Genomic DNA, 15874 nt, shown 5'->3' with positions numbered 1-15874 from the left:
CATTTCATTCTTCACTGCCCTATATTCTCATCTCTCAGATCAACCCTAGTCGATGTCGTCTCTTCCAGTGGTCATCCCTGGCCACCTCCTCTTCATATCTTTCCTCAGTGTAACCTTCTATGGAATGCCCTTACCGTTTTTGTTTCTCGCTCCAAACGCCTCATCCGCAAAAAACGCGTGTGGTGAGTGCCGTCTATGTTTGTTTTTGTTTGATTTTTTTCCTATAGGCCACCTGCACTTCCCAGTTTTTATCTGCCCGGTTTATTGTGGTTTGGGCCCACTGACTCCTGTCACTGGTGACCTCAGTCCGCCGACGGGTCAACGCTAAGTCTTTCGCCACTCTTGCGGAACGGCTCCCTTCGCAGACTGGTGCTGTGCAAACGGGATGCTGTCGCCGGCAATTTCGTGTGCGGAATTTTATTTTCTCTTAGTCCGTTTTAGCCTGTCATTCTCCATTCTCCTCTGTTGTCCGAGTGTTCGTTTTGTTCTTACTTTAATTTCTTGGCTTGTTCATCCACCTCCCTATCATCATTTTCTCTCATGGTCTCGTCTCTACATTTAACCCCGCCTCCTCTCTACCCTCGATTCTGCATCTATAAACGGTGATATGTCTTGAGGGGCTGTTTCCCGCCGCCACGGGTGGCCGCACCAACATATGCGGCTCCGGATCGGTAGGGACAGCAAGAGGGAAGGCGCGGTCTGTTTCCGTGATGCCACTCCCCGCCTCCTCTCTACTTTTGAGTCTGCACCTATAAACGGTGGTATGTCTCGAAAGGTCTTCTTCGCCATTTCGGGTGGCCGCACCACAACATGCGGCTCCGTGCTGGCGGGGAGGGCAAGAGGAGAGGCCGGTCGGATCTTTTCCAATAACTGAAGCCTGAGAGAGTGGATGCCAGTGCTTCCGTCCGTTAAGCCAAAATTTCCTCTGGTCGCTCTGTTTATATGCATCGTCCCTCCCCCTGACAGAGCAAACCCCACCACATGCCCGCACTAGTGCTGCCGTCAGGCCCAGCTCCCCTTTCGTATCGTACCTTTGCTATTTTGTGTCTCTTCCAACCCCCTTGTACATATGTAATTTTGTTAAATTGGACGTAATAAACTTGGGCAACACTCGGCCTCCGAGTCTCTGCCCAATTTAAACATTAAAAAAAAAAAAAAATACCCAAATTGGATACACTCAAACATACCATAACTGCTCAAAAACTTTGCTTTGTATAGTTACTTTAAATTCTACTTTTTGGTATAAAGTAATGTGTTGCGCTTATTCAGTGAATCTTTGACGAGGTAAATCATCCGCTCAACGACTCAATAAGAGCCCTGTCTGTAACATTCGCTGCGATAATTAAGTGTTTTTTAAATTATTATTTAAAATTGAACGACGAAACTGTCAAATACTTAATCGAACAAGTCTGATGATGTTTTAAAAAGTAAGACTGCAATTCGTTTCGCGTGTATAAAAAAGGATACATTCACCAATCACCATTCAGAATACACGTTTCCGGAGAATGTAACGATGAATGCTGAAACTAACGCCAACAAATCGGCAAAAAGGGAGAGAGTTCAAGAGCACGTTACATAATACTATAGATTATGATTATTAACTATTATCATGAAGGGAACAATCAAATACTGGTTGCAGGAATGTCTTCATGGGGGAAAAGGTGACAAAGACACTGGAGGGTTTCTTCTTTGCTCTGAAAGACTATTTTAAAGTTAGTCTAACACACACTCGTCACGAATCCAGAGGGCAAATATACTCGATTGCGGTAATCAGTAACTGGGGAAGCGCATCTCAGAGAACTAGATCTTTCTTTAACGATGAAGATTACAAACATTAGGCAGTTAATTAGAGGGAGACCCACCAACTTATTCGGACGACCACGAAATCAAGCAGCAGTGCATGTTCGCAGTTTAGCAGAGTTGACCTGTCATTAAGAAATGCCGTCGAAAATCTTGTGCATAGTAATCCACTGGAATCCGCATACACTATTCAGAGAGTGGGTTTATATGTATAGTCCCTTGGTAATCAGGAAGGTAAATTGAGTGGCACTTGGAGGTCAAAGAAAACTAATTTATTATTTAAGGATAGAAACGATTGATTATTAATGCTGAGACCGTAGCTTCCACTTGAGGACGAAGAAGGCAATCAGCCTTAGTACCACAAAGAATCCGGACAAGACAACTAAATCAACCCAGTAGAGAGAATGGCGGACATCGAACTCTTCGAGAAATTTGACGGGAGACCTGTAGTGGCAATAGGCTTCGGAGCAGTGCATGTTGGGGCGATCGAATCCGTAGATGGCCAGCAACGTCCCTTCGAAACCGTAGCGCACGTAGGCAACGTAAGACAGCCAACGCAAATACGGCGGGATCGTGTCCAGTGTCACGAAGAATCCAGAGAACAGCAAAATTGGAATTGTGGTTACCGGACCAAGAAAAACGGCGGCCTTTTAAATGAGAGAATTGGATGAAACGGGATTTTTTAAAAAAATATATTACATTTCTTTTTTCTAAACATTAATTTGATATATACCTGTAGATCCATGGCTGCTCCGATGACGAGGCCGAGACTTTGGGCTACTAAACTGGTCATGACACTCATCGTTAAGAACATGAAAAATCGCATCGGTTCGCAAGGTTGGTCCGACATAAAATAGACGATGACTACGTAGAGTGTAGGAAATACCAACTGAAATCAAAATTTAAAAATTTAAAAAATTATTTCATAACTAACTGCACTTTTTGAACTTAGAATTTCGTGACTTACCTGAAATGGAAGATCGGCTACCGTTTTGGCAAGGTAATATGCTTTCAGGGAATACCAGTAATTTAAATGCTCTCTCATTAGGACTGCCATCTCCATCGGAACTATTTAAAAGAAAAACCGATTAAGCCTTTAACTTGCATTGCTTGAAGTAAAAGCGCTAAATTATACTTACAAGTAAGAACAGTGGGCATCATCGCGGTAAACATGAGGAAAAGTTGACCGAAGAAAAGAGAACCTGAATTGCTAAACGCTTTCGACGCTTCATTGCCGATGCCGAAATAAAGCAACCCGATGATAAGACCGACGATCAGATGTGACGCAACCCTCAATCCCGTTAAAGTCTAAAGTATAAAATCAGCGATGAATTACACGCCATTTTTTGTCAATGTTGAAAGAATCCTACCTGATCTCTCATGATGCATATGAACGTTCTGCGCAAAAGAATCAAAAACTGGGCCCAACACGAAGTAGGAAATGACGAACAACGTGACGGCAAGTTGTCGTCAGAATCGAGTAAACAATCGGTCGCACGGGCAACATTTTCGCAATTCGGTGGCCCAATAGAAACGGTGATTTGCGCCTTTGTCCCAGATACGTCTAAGCGAATATTTCGATTTGATTAGAATCTTTCGTAGTTTTCATTTGAGTTTTAGAAATATGATTGTGTTGAATTTACTTACCAACATATGAATCGACGACTTTGCTGGTTTCATCGATGACGGAGGTTAAGGACTTTTGACTGCTGGAATCCTGATTCCAATTATTGCATTTGCCAGTTAACACAGCAACTACCAGTTTATGTATTCTATACGTCAAATAATAATATCGTCAAAAATAATTCTTAAAGCAAATTTGTCTATTTCGTTTCTATTACCCATTATCCCCGTACTCTCCATTGGCAATTTCTATTACTGTATCGTGCAGGAAAAAGAAAAGACCGTGAGTTTCCAAATTAACGATTTGTTAGATTTGATAAAAGAATACCGAAATCAGCTGGATTGTGGTAACTTGGGCAGTCCATACCGAGAGAGGATAAAAACTGCACAAGTCCTCCGGTTATTCCTCTATAGATGCATTGGCCTTCGGCTAAAAGGTAGAGTCGGTCAAATTTTTCGAATAATCTGGCACTCGGTTGATGGATCGTGCAAATGATCGTCCGCCCTCCTAAAACGACGAAAAAAAATTATGTAAAAATTTATGTAAAAAGAAAAATTATAATTTTAAACGTTATTCAAATGGAAGTAACGCAACACTTACCTTGAGCTAGTTGTTTGAGCAGCATTATGCACTGCATGCAAGAAGAGCTATCCAATCCGCTATTTCCGAAATAATATTTAAAAATATTTGTAATCTCTTCTGTTATATTATATACCACATGTTTAAATTTTCATCGTACCTTGTAGGTTCATCGAAAAACATGACGGGTGGATTATTAACCAGTTCCTGGGCAATAGCCAGACGTTTCCGCTGACCACCAGATAGATTCAGTGTTCGAGTATTTTCACAATCTTTAAGTCCCATTGTTTCCAAAATTTCGTAAACCTGAAAAAAAGATAAAAGTCCAAAAATGATATATTTTGCAGATATTATAAATAGAATTTATTTCTTACCAAAAACTGTTTCTCCTCGTGACTTATTCGATCAGCCAATTTGAGATTAGCCGAACACATCATAGCTTCCATCACCGTTAAATGGGGACACAATTCATCGTGTTGCATAATGTAACAAGACATTTTCCGAAATATCCGTGGATCGCGCTCAACGCCATTCACCAATACTTCACCCGTCATATTGGAACCCCTTTTCAGATCAAATAAATTATTGCGTTAATATTTAACCGTTTGTTTTTTATAATTTAAGAATTTGTGTTTTACTTGAAACCAGCTAAAATATTCATTAAAGTGCTTTTTCCCGCACCTGAATGAGAGGGATAAGTTCATTTAATTAATCTGTTATTTTTATGTATATCCTTTCACAAAGTCAATAATAAATGTGTCAAAATATTACCGGATGGCCCCATGATTGCCGTCAGTTCTCCAGAATTAAATTTGCCACTAATTGATTTTAACAAGGTTTTATATCCTGAAAGGTAACAAAAGATGGTAAATAGGACTCCCATTCCTCGTTATTATACAACTTAATTAAAAAAATGCAACTATTGTTTGAATTTCATGTGTTTTGGTTAGAAATTACCTTTGCGTCTGCCCTCCGATACGGAATAGGAAAGATCTTTGAATTCAATGTTGACGGCCTTTCTTCGAACTAGATGAGTAAGCGCAGCTCGCTTGGCAGGATTGTTGGGTACTTTCTTCATAACAACACCCCTGGGGGATGAGGGGAAAGGATAATTTGGTTAAGCCATTGTCGGAAATGTATTTTGCTTAGAGCTATAACGAAATATTTCCACATACAAAGCCTGGGCTGATGCGGCCGGGTAATGCAAGGTGACGTGACCAGATGTCAGATGAGCCATGGCAGCGGAACAATTCGAAATCTTTGTCACAGCACAATCTTCATTTGCCGAAATGTTCTTGTGAGCTGTTAGGGCGGCCATTCTTATCCAGTGAATTTGTGTGAAACAAGGTTACACAGTTTCTTTGACTTTCCTCCAAGCTTTCACCAGCTGGTAGTGGACAAAACTTCCGCTTCGCAGCTGTGTATAAAAAGCGAACGACAACAACAGAAGAAAAAAATGATCAAGGATACGCTTTCCACACACAGGAATTAATTAAATTAATTAGATTTTTTTAATAGTATGCTTTCACTTAATTCATGTAGAAATCGACAAATCGATTGAAGCAGAAAACTTCTCTGTATACTTCTAACAGCCTGTTTTTTGACAAATTTATCTAATATTAAAAAGATTAATCCCCTTTTTCTCATTAGAGCGAAAAAACTTTCTTTCTTGCAAAGATGTTGACCGCAACTATTTCAGGGACTTTCTATGCCCCACTCTCTTACCCCTACACTCCTTGATTTTTTGTCTTGGCCTTTTTATTTTTTGCAATTTCTAAGATGGAAATTGAGAAAATTAATCTTTGTAATGAATCGCTGATTTGAAGCTTTAGAGTTCGACACGAATCTTATGACACAGCAAATGTGTCTTTTTGTCACAGCGCCAGCAACGCGCTGTATTATTTTCTTATGAAACTTTCTAAATATTGATTTTCTAGAGTCCGTTTGTGTTGGTACAAAATAAAAATGATGAGACAAATTACAGGTATATAAAAATTAAAACTTTCTAAACTAAGGAGAGAAGTCAGAGAACGAATGTCATTTTCTATTTCTAGTGACGCATTGGAAATAGGGGAAACGTTCTTACCGTCGTTTGATGTTTGTCAATGTCTCTGCAGCAGTAAAGATGATGGATTGTAGGGAGCAAGGGCGAAATTCTACAACAGGAAGTCAACCTTAAAATAATTAAGGACAGCTAGGGACTTCAGAGAGGTAGCATAGCGAGTAAATTCTTTGTTTTCACAAGTGAAAAACCCCAAAACCACGACAGAAATAAGACTGAATTTGAAGGCTGCTGGCTGGCTGGAATAGGTTGAAGAAAACTCGTCGTACACATCCGTCCGTGCTGGTCGCCTCACGAATACAACCAACAAACTTTCGGGCTGAGCAGAGGGGGTTTCGACAAAAGTATCCATGGCGAGGGAGGAGCGAAACTGGGAGTTCTTTGTGACGTCGATTCACCCCGGTACACGCGCACTCAATGTCCCTAGAGTTCTAGCAGCTCTCTGGCCATTCCTCCCTTTCACTGACTTTTTTTTTTGTTCCTTTTTCTTTTTTCTTCTCTTTTTACTTTCACACACTGGTATAAAAAATGACCTATACCTAAATGGAATAAATTTTACCAACGGACATATTAATCAATTATACCATTGCTGATAATAACGGATATATCAATCAAAGGCTACATTCACTTTATAGCTGGTGGCGATTGCGCAACATTAGACATTCTACGGTATTCTGTTTGAGGTCGGGTCGTTGAGAGGTTTTCTCGATTCGTCATCATCGTATTTGTTGAGTTACGTGATAGACTGACGATCACTGAAAAATTGATGATGTCATTATTACCATTATTTAAAAAAAACCTGATGGCAAAATTGAATCGTCAAAGTTTTCGCTTTCTGTTTGATCGGGTCTTTTGTTAAAAGATTGGCTTTCTAGTTTTCCACCTATGCATTTTGTGTCTGCAGCTAGTAGTAGACTGTGTTTTACCGCATGTTTCCCCAGAAGCGGGAGTCCCGATCGGTGCATGTGCACTGGCTTCAAGGCGAACCAAGGGCAGCTGCACCCGAAGTCGTTTCTCAATATTGTCATCGTAAACAGTAACACGTGCTCATCAGCATTACAAAGACAGCTTATTAGCGCTACGGAATTAATAATAATATCCCGTCATCAAAGTTTCATAATCAATTTGACTGATTCGAAACAACATTTATTAATATTATAATTGACTACGCAATCTACATGGCATAACCAAATTCGATTAACTAATCCAAGCGAATCCAAGTTAATACCGTAGGCCTACTTTTCGTTTACTTCATTTGATAATTAGTAATTACCTGGCTGGTTTTCTATTACCTTAACGAAATCAATTTTCATTTCTTTTGATGATGTGTCATATTTGTGATGAACTGATAAACTTTCCACGGACCACAGACGGACATATAAAATATCATAATTTCCTGATTTTCACACTAATTTCCTGCAAATTTGATTGTTCACACCTTAACCAGTGAAGCAGATGTGCTAGATTCATTAACAGCGATTCAATATTCAGTGCAACTGCACCGAATGATACCCCAGTCCCTGTGCTTCACTCAAAAAACGAAAAAATATAGGGGAGAGTGGGATTAGTTGAATGGAACGGTGGGGAAATTGGGACAGGGGGACATCAAATAGTGGAATGTTTTTTGTGAAAAATCCCAATCTTGATAAACAACATAGAATATACGTACAATGGTCAAAATATTTAAAATTCCGTGCAATAGTTTAGTGCAATAGTCTAAAAGAAAATTTCAGCCTTTGAAAAAAAAAAAAATTTCCCTGTCCCACTTTTCACGTCCCACCCTATAACCCTTACCTCTCTCCCAAAACAAAACCATTTTGGCTCCACCCATAAATTTAGGAACACTTTGGAAAATCCATGGCGGAATAACAAATTATGTTCAAAATAATAATTAAAAAATATTGAGAAGATGGGGACGAATAATACAGTTACGAGTACCAAATGTTTTGAAATCCTAACTCACTTCAAACATTTAAGGGAGGGGGGAAACAAGAGATGTCTCGACCAATTCCATTCTCCCCTACCAAAGTATACCGGTACAGCAAAGTACGAAATATACATTAGCGATTCCCCGAGCTTTATTCCTTCCTCAGTTTTCTTTGTCGCGCATTATTCCTGAGGCTAACAGCTGTTAATGGTGAAAGTTCCACAGAAAGTATCCACAGTATTCGTGTCATTCCACAGAAATTTCATTCAGATTTCAGAATAGCCCGGGAAAATTGAACGCTGATATTGACTCGAGGAGATGAATCATTCTTTTATATTTTTTTTTTTTACGATTCACTTCGGATTGGGTTGCGAAATTGTCGGGTTTCGGTCTGATTGAGAGTATAAGTGATCATCACCAATCCAGCCGTAAGCAATACCGAACTCGCAAAACTTCCCTGTTATCGTTCGAGTTCAGTTGTATAATCAACGTGGCTGAACGAAACGTCATTAAACATGTCGAATAATTATTTGGCAGTCGATAATAACAAGACCAAAACATGTTCAATAATGCATTTCTGAATAACTGATAGCGAGCTGGTAAGCAATTTTAAGGCAAAGAGTTACAGTCGGCCATGAAAAATAACACTCGTTACTATTTTTAAATCGATATTTCGTACTTTTATCCAAGAATCAAAACAGCAAGGCCACTGCGATTCATTAAACCCTCCAGTATATTCAGTACAGTTGCACCGGATAACCTCAATCCTTGCCTTGCTCCGAAAAACTAAAGTAAATTATTCACCGAAACAATATATATATTCACATTCAGTAGCGTTACACGAAACAACTCCAGCTATATTGCAGTTAATGAAAAGGAAAATGGGCTTGAAAATTCCAAAGAATGGGCCCTTCACAAAAATCGAACATTCCTAATTCCTAATGTACTGCGCGTAATAATTTATTTTTCAGTCTGGTAGAGGAAAGGAGTAGCTTATTATACTGTCAGTTTGATTTTTTGTACCTTTCCTTGAATCGCGAAAAGCTTGAATATAATCGACGTGAAATAGTTGGGGATTTCCTACCTTTAGGGCATTTTAACATTTCCCGGTCATGTGCGCCCAAGGAATTTTATTTCGGACTTTTGCGGCAATCGATTCACCTTGCAATTCTGCCCAAGGCGATTCTCTTCCCCGGGATTTAATTCCTCGTTCCGGATTTCTTCGGATAGGCGCGAAAACTTAGAAAACAAATTTGAAGCCAGAAAAAAAACGCCATTGTGTTCATTCCTACAGTGACGAGAAAATTGCGAAATGTGGAAGTCCCTGATATGTCACCGATGTCTTCTTACACTCTTCTATTATTTTTGTTGGTGTAGTGGGTCTTGAGCGATAACGTCAGTCAAATATCGCACAGTTAAAACAAATAATGCGTGAAGGGTGGTAAAGAATTTTAGAGTGGAATATCCGATGTAATTTGAGATAGGAAGCATTGCTATTTGACAAAAAAAAAAGGCTGATCCTGGTTGAATTCATCCAACACATTCCTCGTAATTATATTTGAACACATGCTATCTAAAGAATAGTCGCCTAATTTTTTTTAACGACAGTATTAAGTATTAACCGAAAAATTTATTATTTTTCGTCGTTCGTAACAGTAAAAAGAGTTTTCCAGATTTGACTTCGTTGGGTACATCCTTTCCTTTTACCTTGTTATGGTATCCCCCCAATTTCCTACCAACACAATTTGACTGTAATAATCCTCGTAGTGGATTGTCCCGTATATAGATCACATTACAATTATGGCATCAGTCAGCTACACCATAAAAATATTAAAGTGCATGCAGACACAAAGCCAAAATTGTCACACTCACAACAAAAAAAAAAGGAGAATAATGCAACGGCTTTAGTTTCAATAGTGATCAAAAGATGCAAGATAAAATGCAGTCACTACGCCTCAGCACAAATCGTCGTGCCCATTGATGTGACGAACTTTTTAATCAAATATTTACTTCGTTTGACAGTGTGATACAAGAAAGCGATTCCTCTGGCCTTGGAATTTGCAACTTTGACGGGACGAAGGAAAAATTACCAAACGATGTTTTACACATTATGATTTTAGACTGAAAATCTGGTCTCTTGGAATTTACTTTTTAATTAGATGAAAACTATTCTACTGGCCTGAAAACTACAGTACTTGCACAAATGTTGAAGAAGCAATAGAAAACCTTGAAAATTTGATTCATGTAGGATAGGTTGCATGCCATTAATTAATTAACGTTATCTTACAGACATAAACAAAAATCCGATCGATTTAGACCTATTGGAGGGTCATGAAGAAGAAACACTTACACTTACACTGTACAGAGGTCGTACTCTTGGCCGTCTGATCAACCAACTCCGTCCTGAGTGGGAGGTGGGTGGAGTGGGGTTGGGTGGGTTGAAGGTGGGGATGGGTGGCAGGGTCGTTTTGCGATAGAATCACTAAATAATCCAATCCAATATTAAAAAATTTCGAGAAGTGCAAATGAGGCGACCTCTTCCCCTGTGTTGACCACATGAAGAGTACGACCCGCTTCGAGGTCAACAAGTCTCGTTGAAGAGTTGAGTAAAATGTGACTTGGAGCATGTGGATCGCTTCTAAATTCGACGCTTCCTTTGAGGCGCACGACCTGCACAACAAAAAATGTTTACATAAGGATTTAAAAATCAGTTACACCAGTTAAATTTACCATCATCGGGTTATTAATTTTCAGAGGATGAACAATTGTTGGCTGTACATAAACCAACGATATGCTGTATTCAGTGTTGGACAGACCCTGTGCTCGTACAGGATCGCTGGGTGAGGCCAAATACAGATTGAATTGAGTCGGTAGAAGATTGCGGTTAGGCACTGGAAGTGTAGACGGATCAATGGCGGAATTTAATGGGAATTGGCGGTTCATTGAATTCTCAATTCGGAGCATAGTTTCCTGTAGTGCTTCAATCTTTCTTGCAATAAGTCTAGAATCTAGAGTTCCAAAATACTTTGAGAAACAATCAAAATTTTGACTCAACTCCCCATCAATAAAATACCATTCCCAACGATGTCGTTTTCGGGATCGTTCGGTTGTTGCGAGGATTTTAAAGGGGATTGGAGTCGCTTAGTTGGCGATGGTTTCTTTGAAGAATCAGATATACTTCTTCTCTTTGACACGGGAGTTTCCTCAATTGATTTTCCTAAACACAAAACAGTTTTTTTAAATAAAAAAGCAAAAGAGTGTGCACTGCAAGGCAAATTGTTTAAAATCCAGTTATCATTACCGTTGGCCTGAGAAGTGGAAGGCTCAAGTTGATTTTCCTGTTGCGATGTCTTGTACAGTTCTGTATCTGCAACATCTTCTGGATCGCTCAAAGACGGTTCAACTCTATTCAGTGATAATTCCATGGTCAAAGTAGTTCGTCTGGGAGTGGTCCGGAGCAGTGGTGTCGGTTCAGGTAAGAGACGGAATTTCGAAGTTTTGGGTGAGCCCAATTCTGAAACTTTGTCAGTGACTGTGTTTGGTGTTTTAAAACTGGGCAAAGGAACTGCATTTTTTGGACTTTTCGTTTTTTGGAAGGAATATCGACTGAGAAGAAATAAATCATCTTCGTCGTCCTCTTCGTCTTCTATTTCAGACTCTGAGCTGCTCAAGAAATGGTAGTTCCTTTCTACAAATACAAATTAACATGAAACCGTGCATTCGCGAAAATTTAGTTTAAAACAACCTTTGGGTTTTTCTGCGGTTTTCAAGACCATCGCATGCGCTTCAGGTGTTTTAACTTGAACTCTACTCTGGTCGTCTATAATTACAAAATAAACATAATTATGCAAAACGAAATTTCATATTTCAAAAATATTTGCCTAAGGACTTTGTAGGGGAACTTGAACTTGTTCCAGGTATACATTCAGCTGAAAGATCTCTCTCTGGACGACCACGACCGCGACCTCGACCACGACCCTGTTCGTTGTCAACACGTAATGTTGGGTCTAAAAATTAAAATTTGTAAAATGGTTTAAAAAAGTTTCAGTGAATTAGACTTTTTTAATTAAGCCAATTTCTTAATTAACTTGCCCGCAGACTTTGGAGGTTTACTTTTCGATCCTTCTGCTGATATATCCGTTTCTACTTCATCCACAATGCTAGAAACCTTGTTACCACGCAGATTATGTTTCTGACTGATATCTACAAAAAGAAATAATAATTCAATTTCGAGAATCTGTTCGAATTTGGAAACATGCAGACATGTTCGTCTATAATTACATAATAAACATAATTATGCAAAACGAAATTTCAAATTTCAAAAATATTTGCCTAAGGACTTTGTAGGAGATCTTGAACGTGTTCCAGGTTCAGGTGAAACATCTCTCTCTGGGAGACCGCGTCCACGACCACCACGACCACGACCCTTGTTTTCACGTAATGTTGAGTCTAACAATTCAAATTTGTATAAAGGTTTAGAAGGTTTCAGTGAATTAGACTTTTTTATGGTAGATGAAAAATTTGAAATGGTAGATCCTTTCTACACATACAAATTAACATGAAACCTTTTATTCGCGAAAATTTAGTTTTAGATAACCTTTGGGTTTTTTTGCGGTTTTCAAGATCATTTCGTGCGCTTCGTCATTTACAGCTTCAGGCGTTTTCGCTTCCATTCTACTCTGGTCGTCTATCATTACAAAATAAACATAATTATGCAAAACGAAATTTAATATTTCAAAAATATTTGCCTAAGGACTTTGAAGGGGAACTTGAACTTGTTTCAGGCACAAATTTAGCTGAAACATCTCTCTCTGGGCGACCGCGTGGACGACCACGACCCTTCTTTTCATGTAATGTTGGGTCTAAAAATTCAAATTTGTATAATGGTTTAAGAAGGTTTCAGTGAATTGTTCAAAATACCGTCGTCTGCATCTTCGGTGGAGGCTGTAGCTGCTTCTTCCGTTAAGATAGTTTTCCGTGGACGACCACGACCACGACCACGACCCTTGTTTTCATGTAATGTTGGGTCTAAAAATTCAAATTTGTATAATGGTTTAAGAAGGTTTCAGTGAATTGTTCAAAATACCGTCGTCTGCATCTTCAGTGGAGGGTGTAGCTGCTTTTTCCGTTAAGATAGCTTTCCTTTTAGAAGCAACTCTAGGCCGTTTCGCGGCTGGTTCAGCTGCATTATCAGTTGGGTTTCCAGCTTCTTTCTTTCCTCTTTTTGTAGCCGGTGGTTTCGTTTTTTTGTCAGTTATTTTCGACAAGGATGCGGGCTCTTGATTCTTCTTTTCAGCTGCTGCTGCTAATAACAACATAAATTTGTCAATAAAAAAAAACTTGAAAACAATTGTGGATTAAATTTACTACGTCTAGTAGCAGGTTTTCTTGTGAAAGAATGTTTTGGTTGGAGCTTCCCGTCTTCTAAAAATAAAATTCAATAAAACAATCATTACATTGAAACAGAAAGACTAGTGTGATCACAATGATTAATACCTGGATTGTTCAATTCTGCTGCATTTTCTTGGGCACTGATTGACATACTCTGTATTTTGGATTGGGTATCTAAGGAACAGTTTGCATTAACAATCTTGACCAAATCTGTATTTAAACATTATAAAATGATAAAGGAATGTGTTTGTATTTTACTTGTACGAGGCACTTGAGGACTGAATCCATCGAAATCATCTTTGGGTTCACTATCTCCAGAGACATTGCTTTCTTGATCTGAGGCAGATGAGTCATGTGCACTCACAGCTGAATGCAAATATTTCCTATAAATAGACACACAATAAAAAAGATGAAGATGTATACTGTTGAATAATGAAAGATCTTACTTGGCTTTAATTTGGCGGTAGAACATCGAAGATTCTGCAGATAGTCTTATCTTTGACATTCTTACGTTTGACCACAGCTAATCAGAAATCAAATGACATATGCTGTTGGGCTAGGAAAGTTCTGCACGACAGTGGTTGGAAATATGTTTTCTCTGCTTTGCGATATTGTAAGAGTTTAAAAGCATGTAAAAGTAAATACTAGAGATCAAATCTTATTGAAACTTCAAACTTGGTGTACAAATGCTGCAAATGCTAACAGTCGGTATTAAGCTGGAGCTGTATACTTAAGCTTCGCGACGTTGGACTGCGGGATTCCAAATTTCCAACTGTTTTTTCAATTTTCATAATTTCATTCATTTCATGGCTTTTTCCAATGCTATTGCAACGTTGTGACGTGTAGACAGTTTTTTTTATCGAATTGATTTTTTATCAAATTGAGTCGGGGACTCCCGTTAGAGTGTGTGGTTTACATAAATAAATTTTAAATTTATTGTGATTATTTATTGATAGAAGAGTTTTTAAAAAATAATTCATCTGGGGTAATCAGCTGTTCCAGTACGCAAGCACGCAAGTATGGGGAAACGGCTAAACACTTTCTCTCTAGTCTCTACTCTCTACCTCATCGTGCTGCCAACTGGCGGGCGGCTTCCACTCCCCGGACAGCTATGGATTACAGCGCGGGATTGCTGACTTGTTTCACGGACTGCTTTGTTTCTCCTCTATACTCCTCCCTGATTTTGCTACCAGCTGACTTTTTTAAAAGTTGACGCTGAACGTCGCTTGAGAGTTGAGCGCTTTTTATTCGAGGCAAGTTGCTTACATTCCATTCAAAAATGTTACATCTAATAGTCTAATTATGTCCTCCTTCTGTGTCAGCCTCAGACCTTATCTCCTCTTGACGCTTTTTGATCTGCTACGGTGCCGTCCCTTTCGGCTTGCCAGTCCTGTCCGTTTTCTCGGAAATTGATTTATCTTGGAATCTACCTGTTCATCTGTTTGTGAAAGGGGGGTTGGGAATCTTGACACGAGATCATTTGAATGTGGGAAAGCAATACTGCTGCCAACTAGAGAAGAACGGGAGGATGAAATCGAGATCGGGCGGAATGCCAATGAAATCAAAATCGGGTGTATGCCAAGAACCTAGGTACCACAGATTGAACGAATGACGAGGCAATCAGAAAAATAGTAAAGAAACAAAAACAAAAAAACAGTCGGCGTCCATCCCAATGGGTATGGTTCCGTATGGTTACGCTCCCTCCAATTCCGGAATTCCGGCGGCAGAGTCACGCTGGGCAGCCAACGTTTAGGCGAAGGCTGGAGCGTCACCAGCTTAGGATCTTTCCTTCTAAGGGTGAGTCCCCGGTCTAGCAACTCGTCATTAAGCCTCAACCCGTCAATAACCGTCAACGTCTGGGCAAATTCAAGAGGGCTCCCGGGTCTGATGTATTCGTGATAGAACCGGACGTAATAAGAGGATTGGAAGAGTCCAGTGCTGTCCTCTATAATTCTTCCTGAACGAAATACTTTTTGGACGATGAGAACACTGCACGTCTTGATGGCCTCCCTCATCTTGTTGGTTGCAGAACCCCGGGCGAACGCCCACGATCGACCATTCGGCCACATGGTCAGCCGGGTGAACACTCCACATGCGACATTCCTAAGCCAGTGTTGGCGTAACTATCTATCCTGTCAACAATATTTCAATAAATTAAGAACTCCTGTCAACTCAGTACTTGCACAGATGTTGAAAAAGCAATTTAACAAAACCTTGAAAAAATGATCCATGCAAATTAGGTGCATGACCGTGCATGACATTGATAGACAAAATGAGGTAATCAGTCAACAAGTGTAATGTGTAATGTGTAATACAACGGACGACCGACGGCGGCTGCATGAGTTCAAGTATATTATAGAGAGTAGAGATCTTACAGAAAAGTTTCGACAGTTTCCTTAGAGCAATATTTTCCCACGAAGGATCCGCAGTTCAATAAAAAGCAAAGATCGCCAGATCGCCGGGCTAAAGCAACAAATCCTGGCCCCGAGCA

The 15874-nt window shown here is 39.5% G+C and overlaps 2 protein-coding genes across 8 annotated transcripts; both read right to left on the bottom strand.

The window, feature by feature from the left end:
• Positions 1-1418: 1418 nt before the first annotated feature.
• On the bottom strand, positions 1419-6386 carry LOC124335815 (ATP-binding cassette sub-family G member 1-like). The gene is made up of 16 exons (XM_046789288.1): positions 6090-6386; positions 5179-5420; positions 4961-5091; positions 4775-4849; positions 4642-4684; positions 4378-4567; positions 4164-4309; positions 4025-4083; positions 3752-3931; positions 3642-3678; positions 3448-3572; positions 3171-3364; positions 2940-3108; positions 2768-2868; positions 2534-2689; positions 1419-2447 (listed from the first exon to the last, which is right to left on the bottom strand). The coding sequence occupies exons 2-16, from the start codon at positions 5319-5321 to the stop codon at positions 2103-2105; spliced, it is 2094 nt and encodes a 697-aa protein (XP_046645244.1). The 5' UTR covers positions 5322-5420; positions 6090-6386; the 3' UTR covers positions 1419-2102.
• A 3496-nt stretch (positions 6387-9882) lies between these two features.
• LOC124335773 (nucleolar protein dao-5-like) lies at positions 9883-14393 on the bottom strand. Of its 7 annotated transcripts, XM_046789226.1 has the most exons (17): positions 14114-14392; positions 13830-13981; positions 13642-13766; positions 13489-13557; positions 13360-13416; positions 13079-13297; positions 12913-13020; positions 12741-12854; positions 12590-12679; positions 12325-12441; positions 12085-12195; positions 11874-11999; positions 11738-11812; positions 11294-11680; positions 11066-11209; positions 10723-11000; positions 9883-10662 (listed from the first exon to the last, which is right to left on the bottom strand). In XM_046789226.1, the coding sequence occupies exons 2-17, from the start codon at positions 13886-13888 to the stop codon at positions 10495-10497; spliced, it is 2247 nt and encodes a 748-aa protein (XP_046645182.1). In that variant the 5' UTR covers positions 13889-13981; positions 14114-14392; the 3' UTR covers positions 9883-10494. The 7 variants fall into 7 exon arrangements, with proteins under 7 accessions (XP_046645182.1, XP_046645186.1, XP_046645184.1 ...); XM_046789230.1 differs by having other exon boundaries at positions 12913-12946; positions 13089-13297; positions 13830-14393; XM_046789228.1 differs by having other exon boundaries at positions 13363-13416; positions 13830-14393.
• Positions 14394-15874: the final 1481 nt, after the last annotated feature.

This window comes from Daphnia pulicaria, chromosome 4 (assembly GCF_021234035.1).
Source record: "Daphnia pulicaria isolate SC F1-1A chromosome 4, SC_F0-13Bv2, whole genome shotgun sequence".
Taxonomy (NCBI): Eukaryota; Metazoa; Arthropoda; class Branchiopoda; order Diplostraca; family Daphniidae; genus Daphnia; species Daphnia pulicaria.
Note: the sequence above shows the minus strand (reverse complement) of the source record. Positions and strands in the feature narration are given on the sequence as shown.

Coding starts and splice junctions, on each gene's coding strand:
- LOC124335815 (XM_046789288.1), bottom strand. CDS start 5,321: ATGGCCGCCCTAACAGCTCACAAGAACATTTCGGCAAATGAAGATTGT. Junction 4,310..4,377: donor ACGAGGAGAAACAGTTTTTG/GTAAGAAATAAA, acceptor TCTTTTTTTCAG/GTTTACGAAATTTTGGAAAC. Junction 2,690..2,767: donor TAGCCGATCTTCCATTTCAG/GTAAGTCACGAA, acceptor TTTTGATTTCAG/TTGGTATTTCCTACACTCTA.
- LOC124335773 (XM_046789225.1), bottom strand. CDS start 13,888: ATGTCAAAGATAAGACTATCTGCAGAATCTTCGATGTTCTACCGCCAA. Junction 13,021..13,078: donor CACTGAAGATGCAGACGACG/GTATTTTGAACA, acceptor TTGAATTTTTAG/ACCCAACATTACATGAAAAC. Junction 12,196..12,324: donor ATCTCCTACAAAGTCCTTAG/GCAAATATTTTT, acceptor TTCTTTTTGTAG/ATATCAGTCAGAAACATAAT.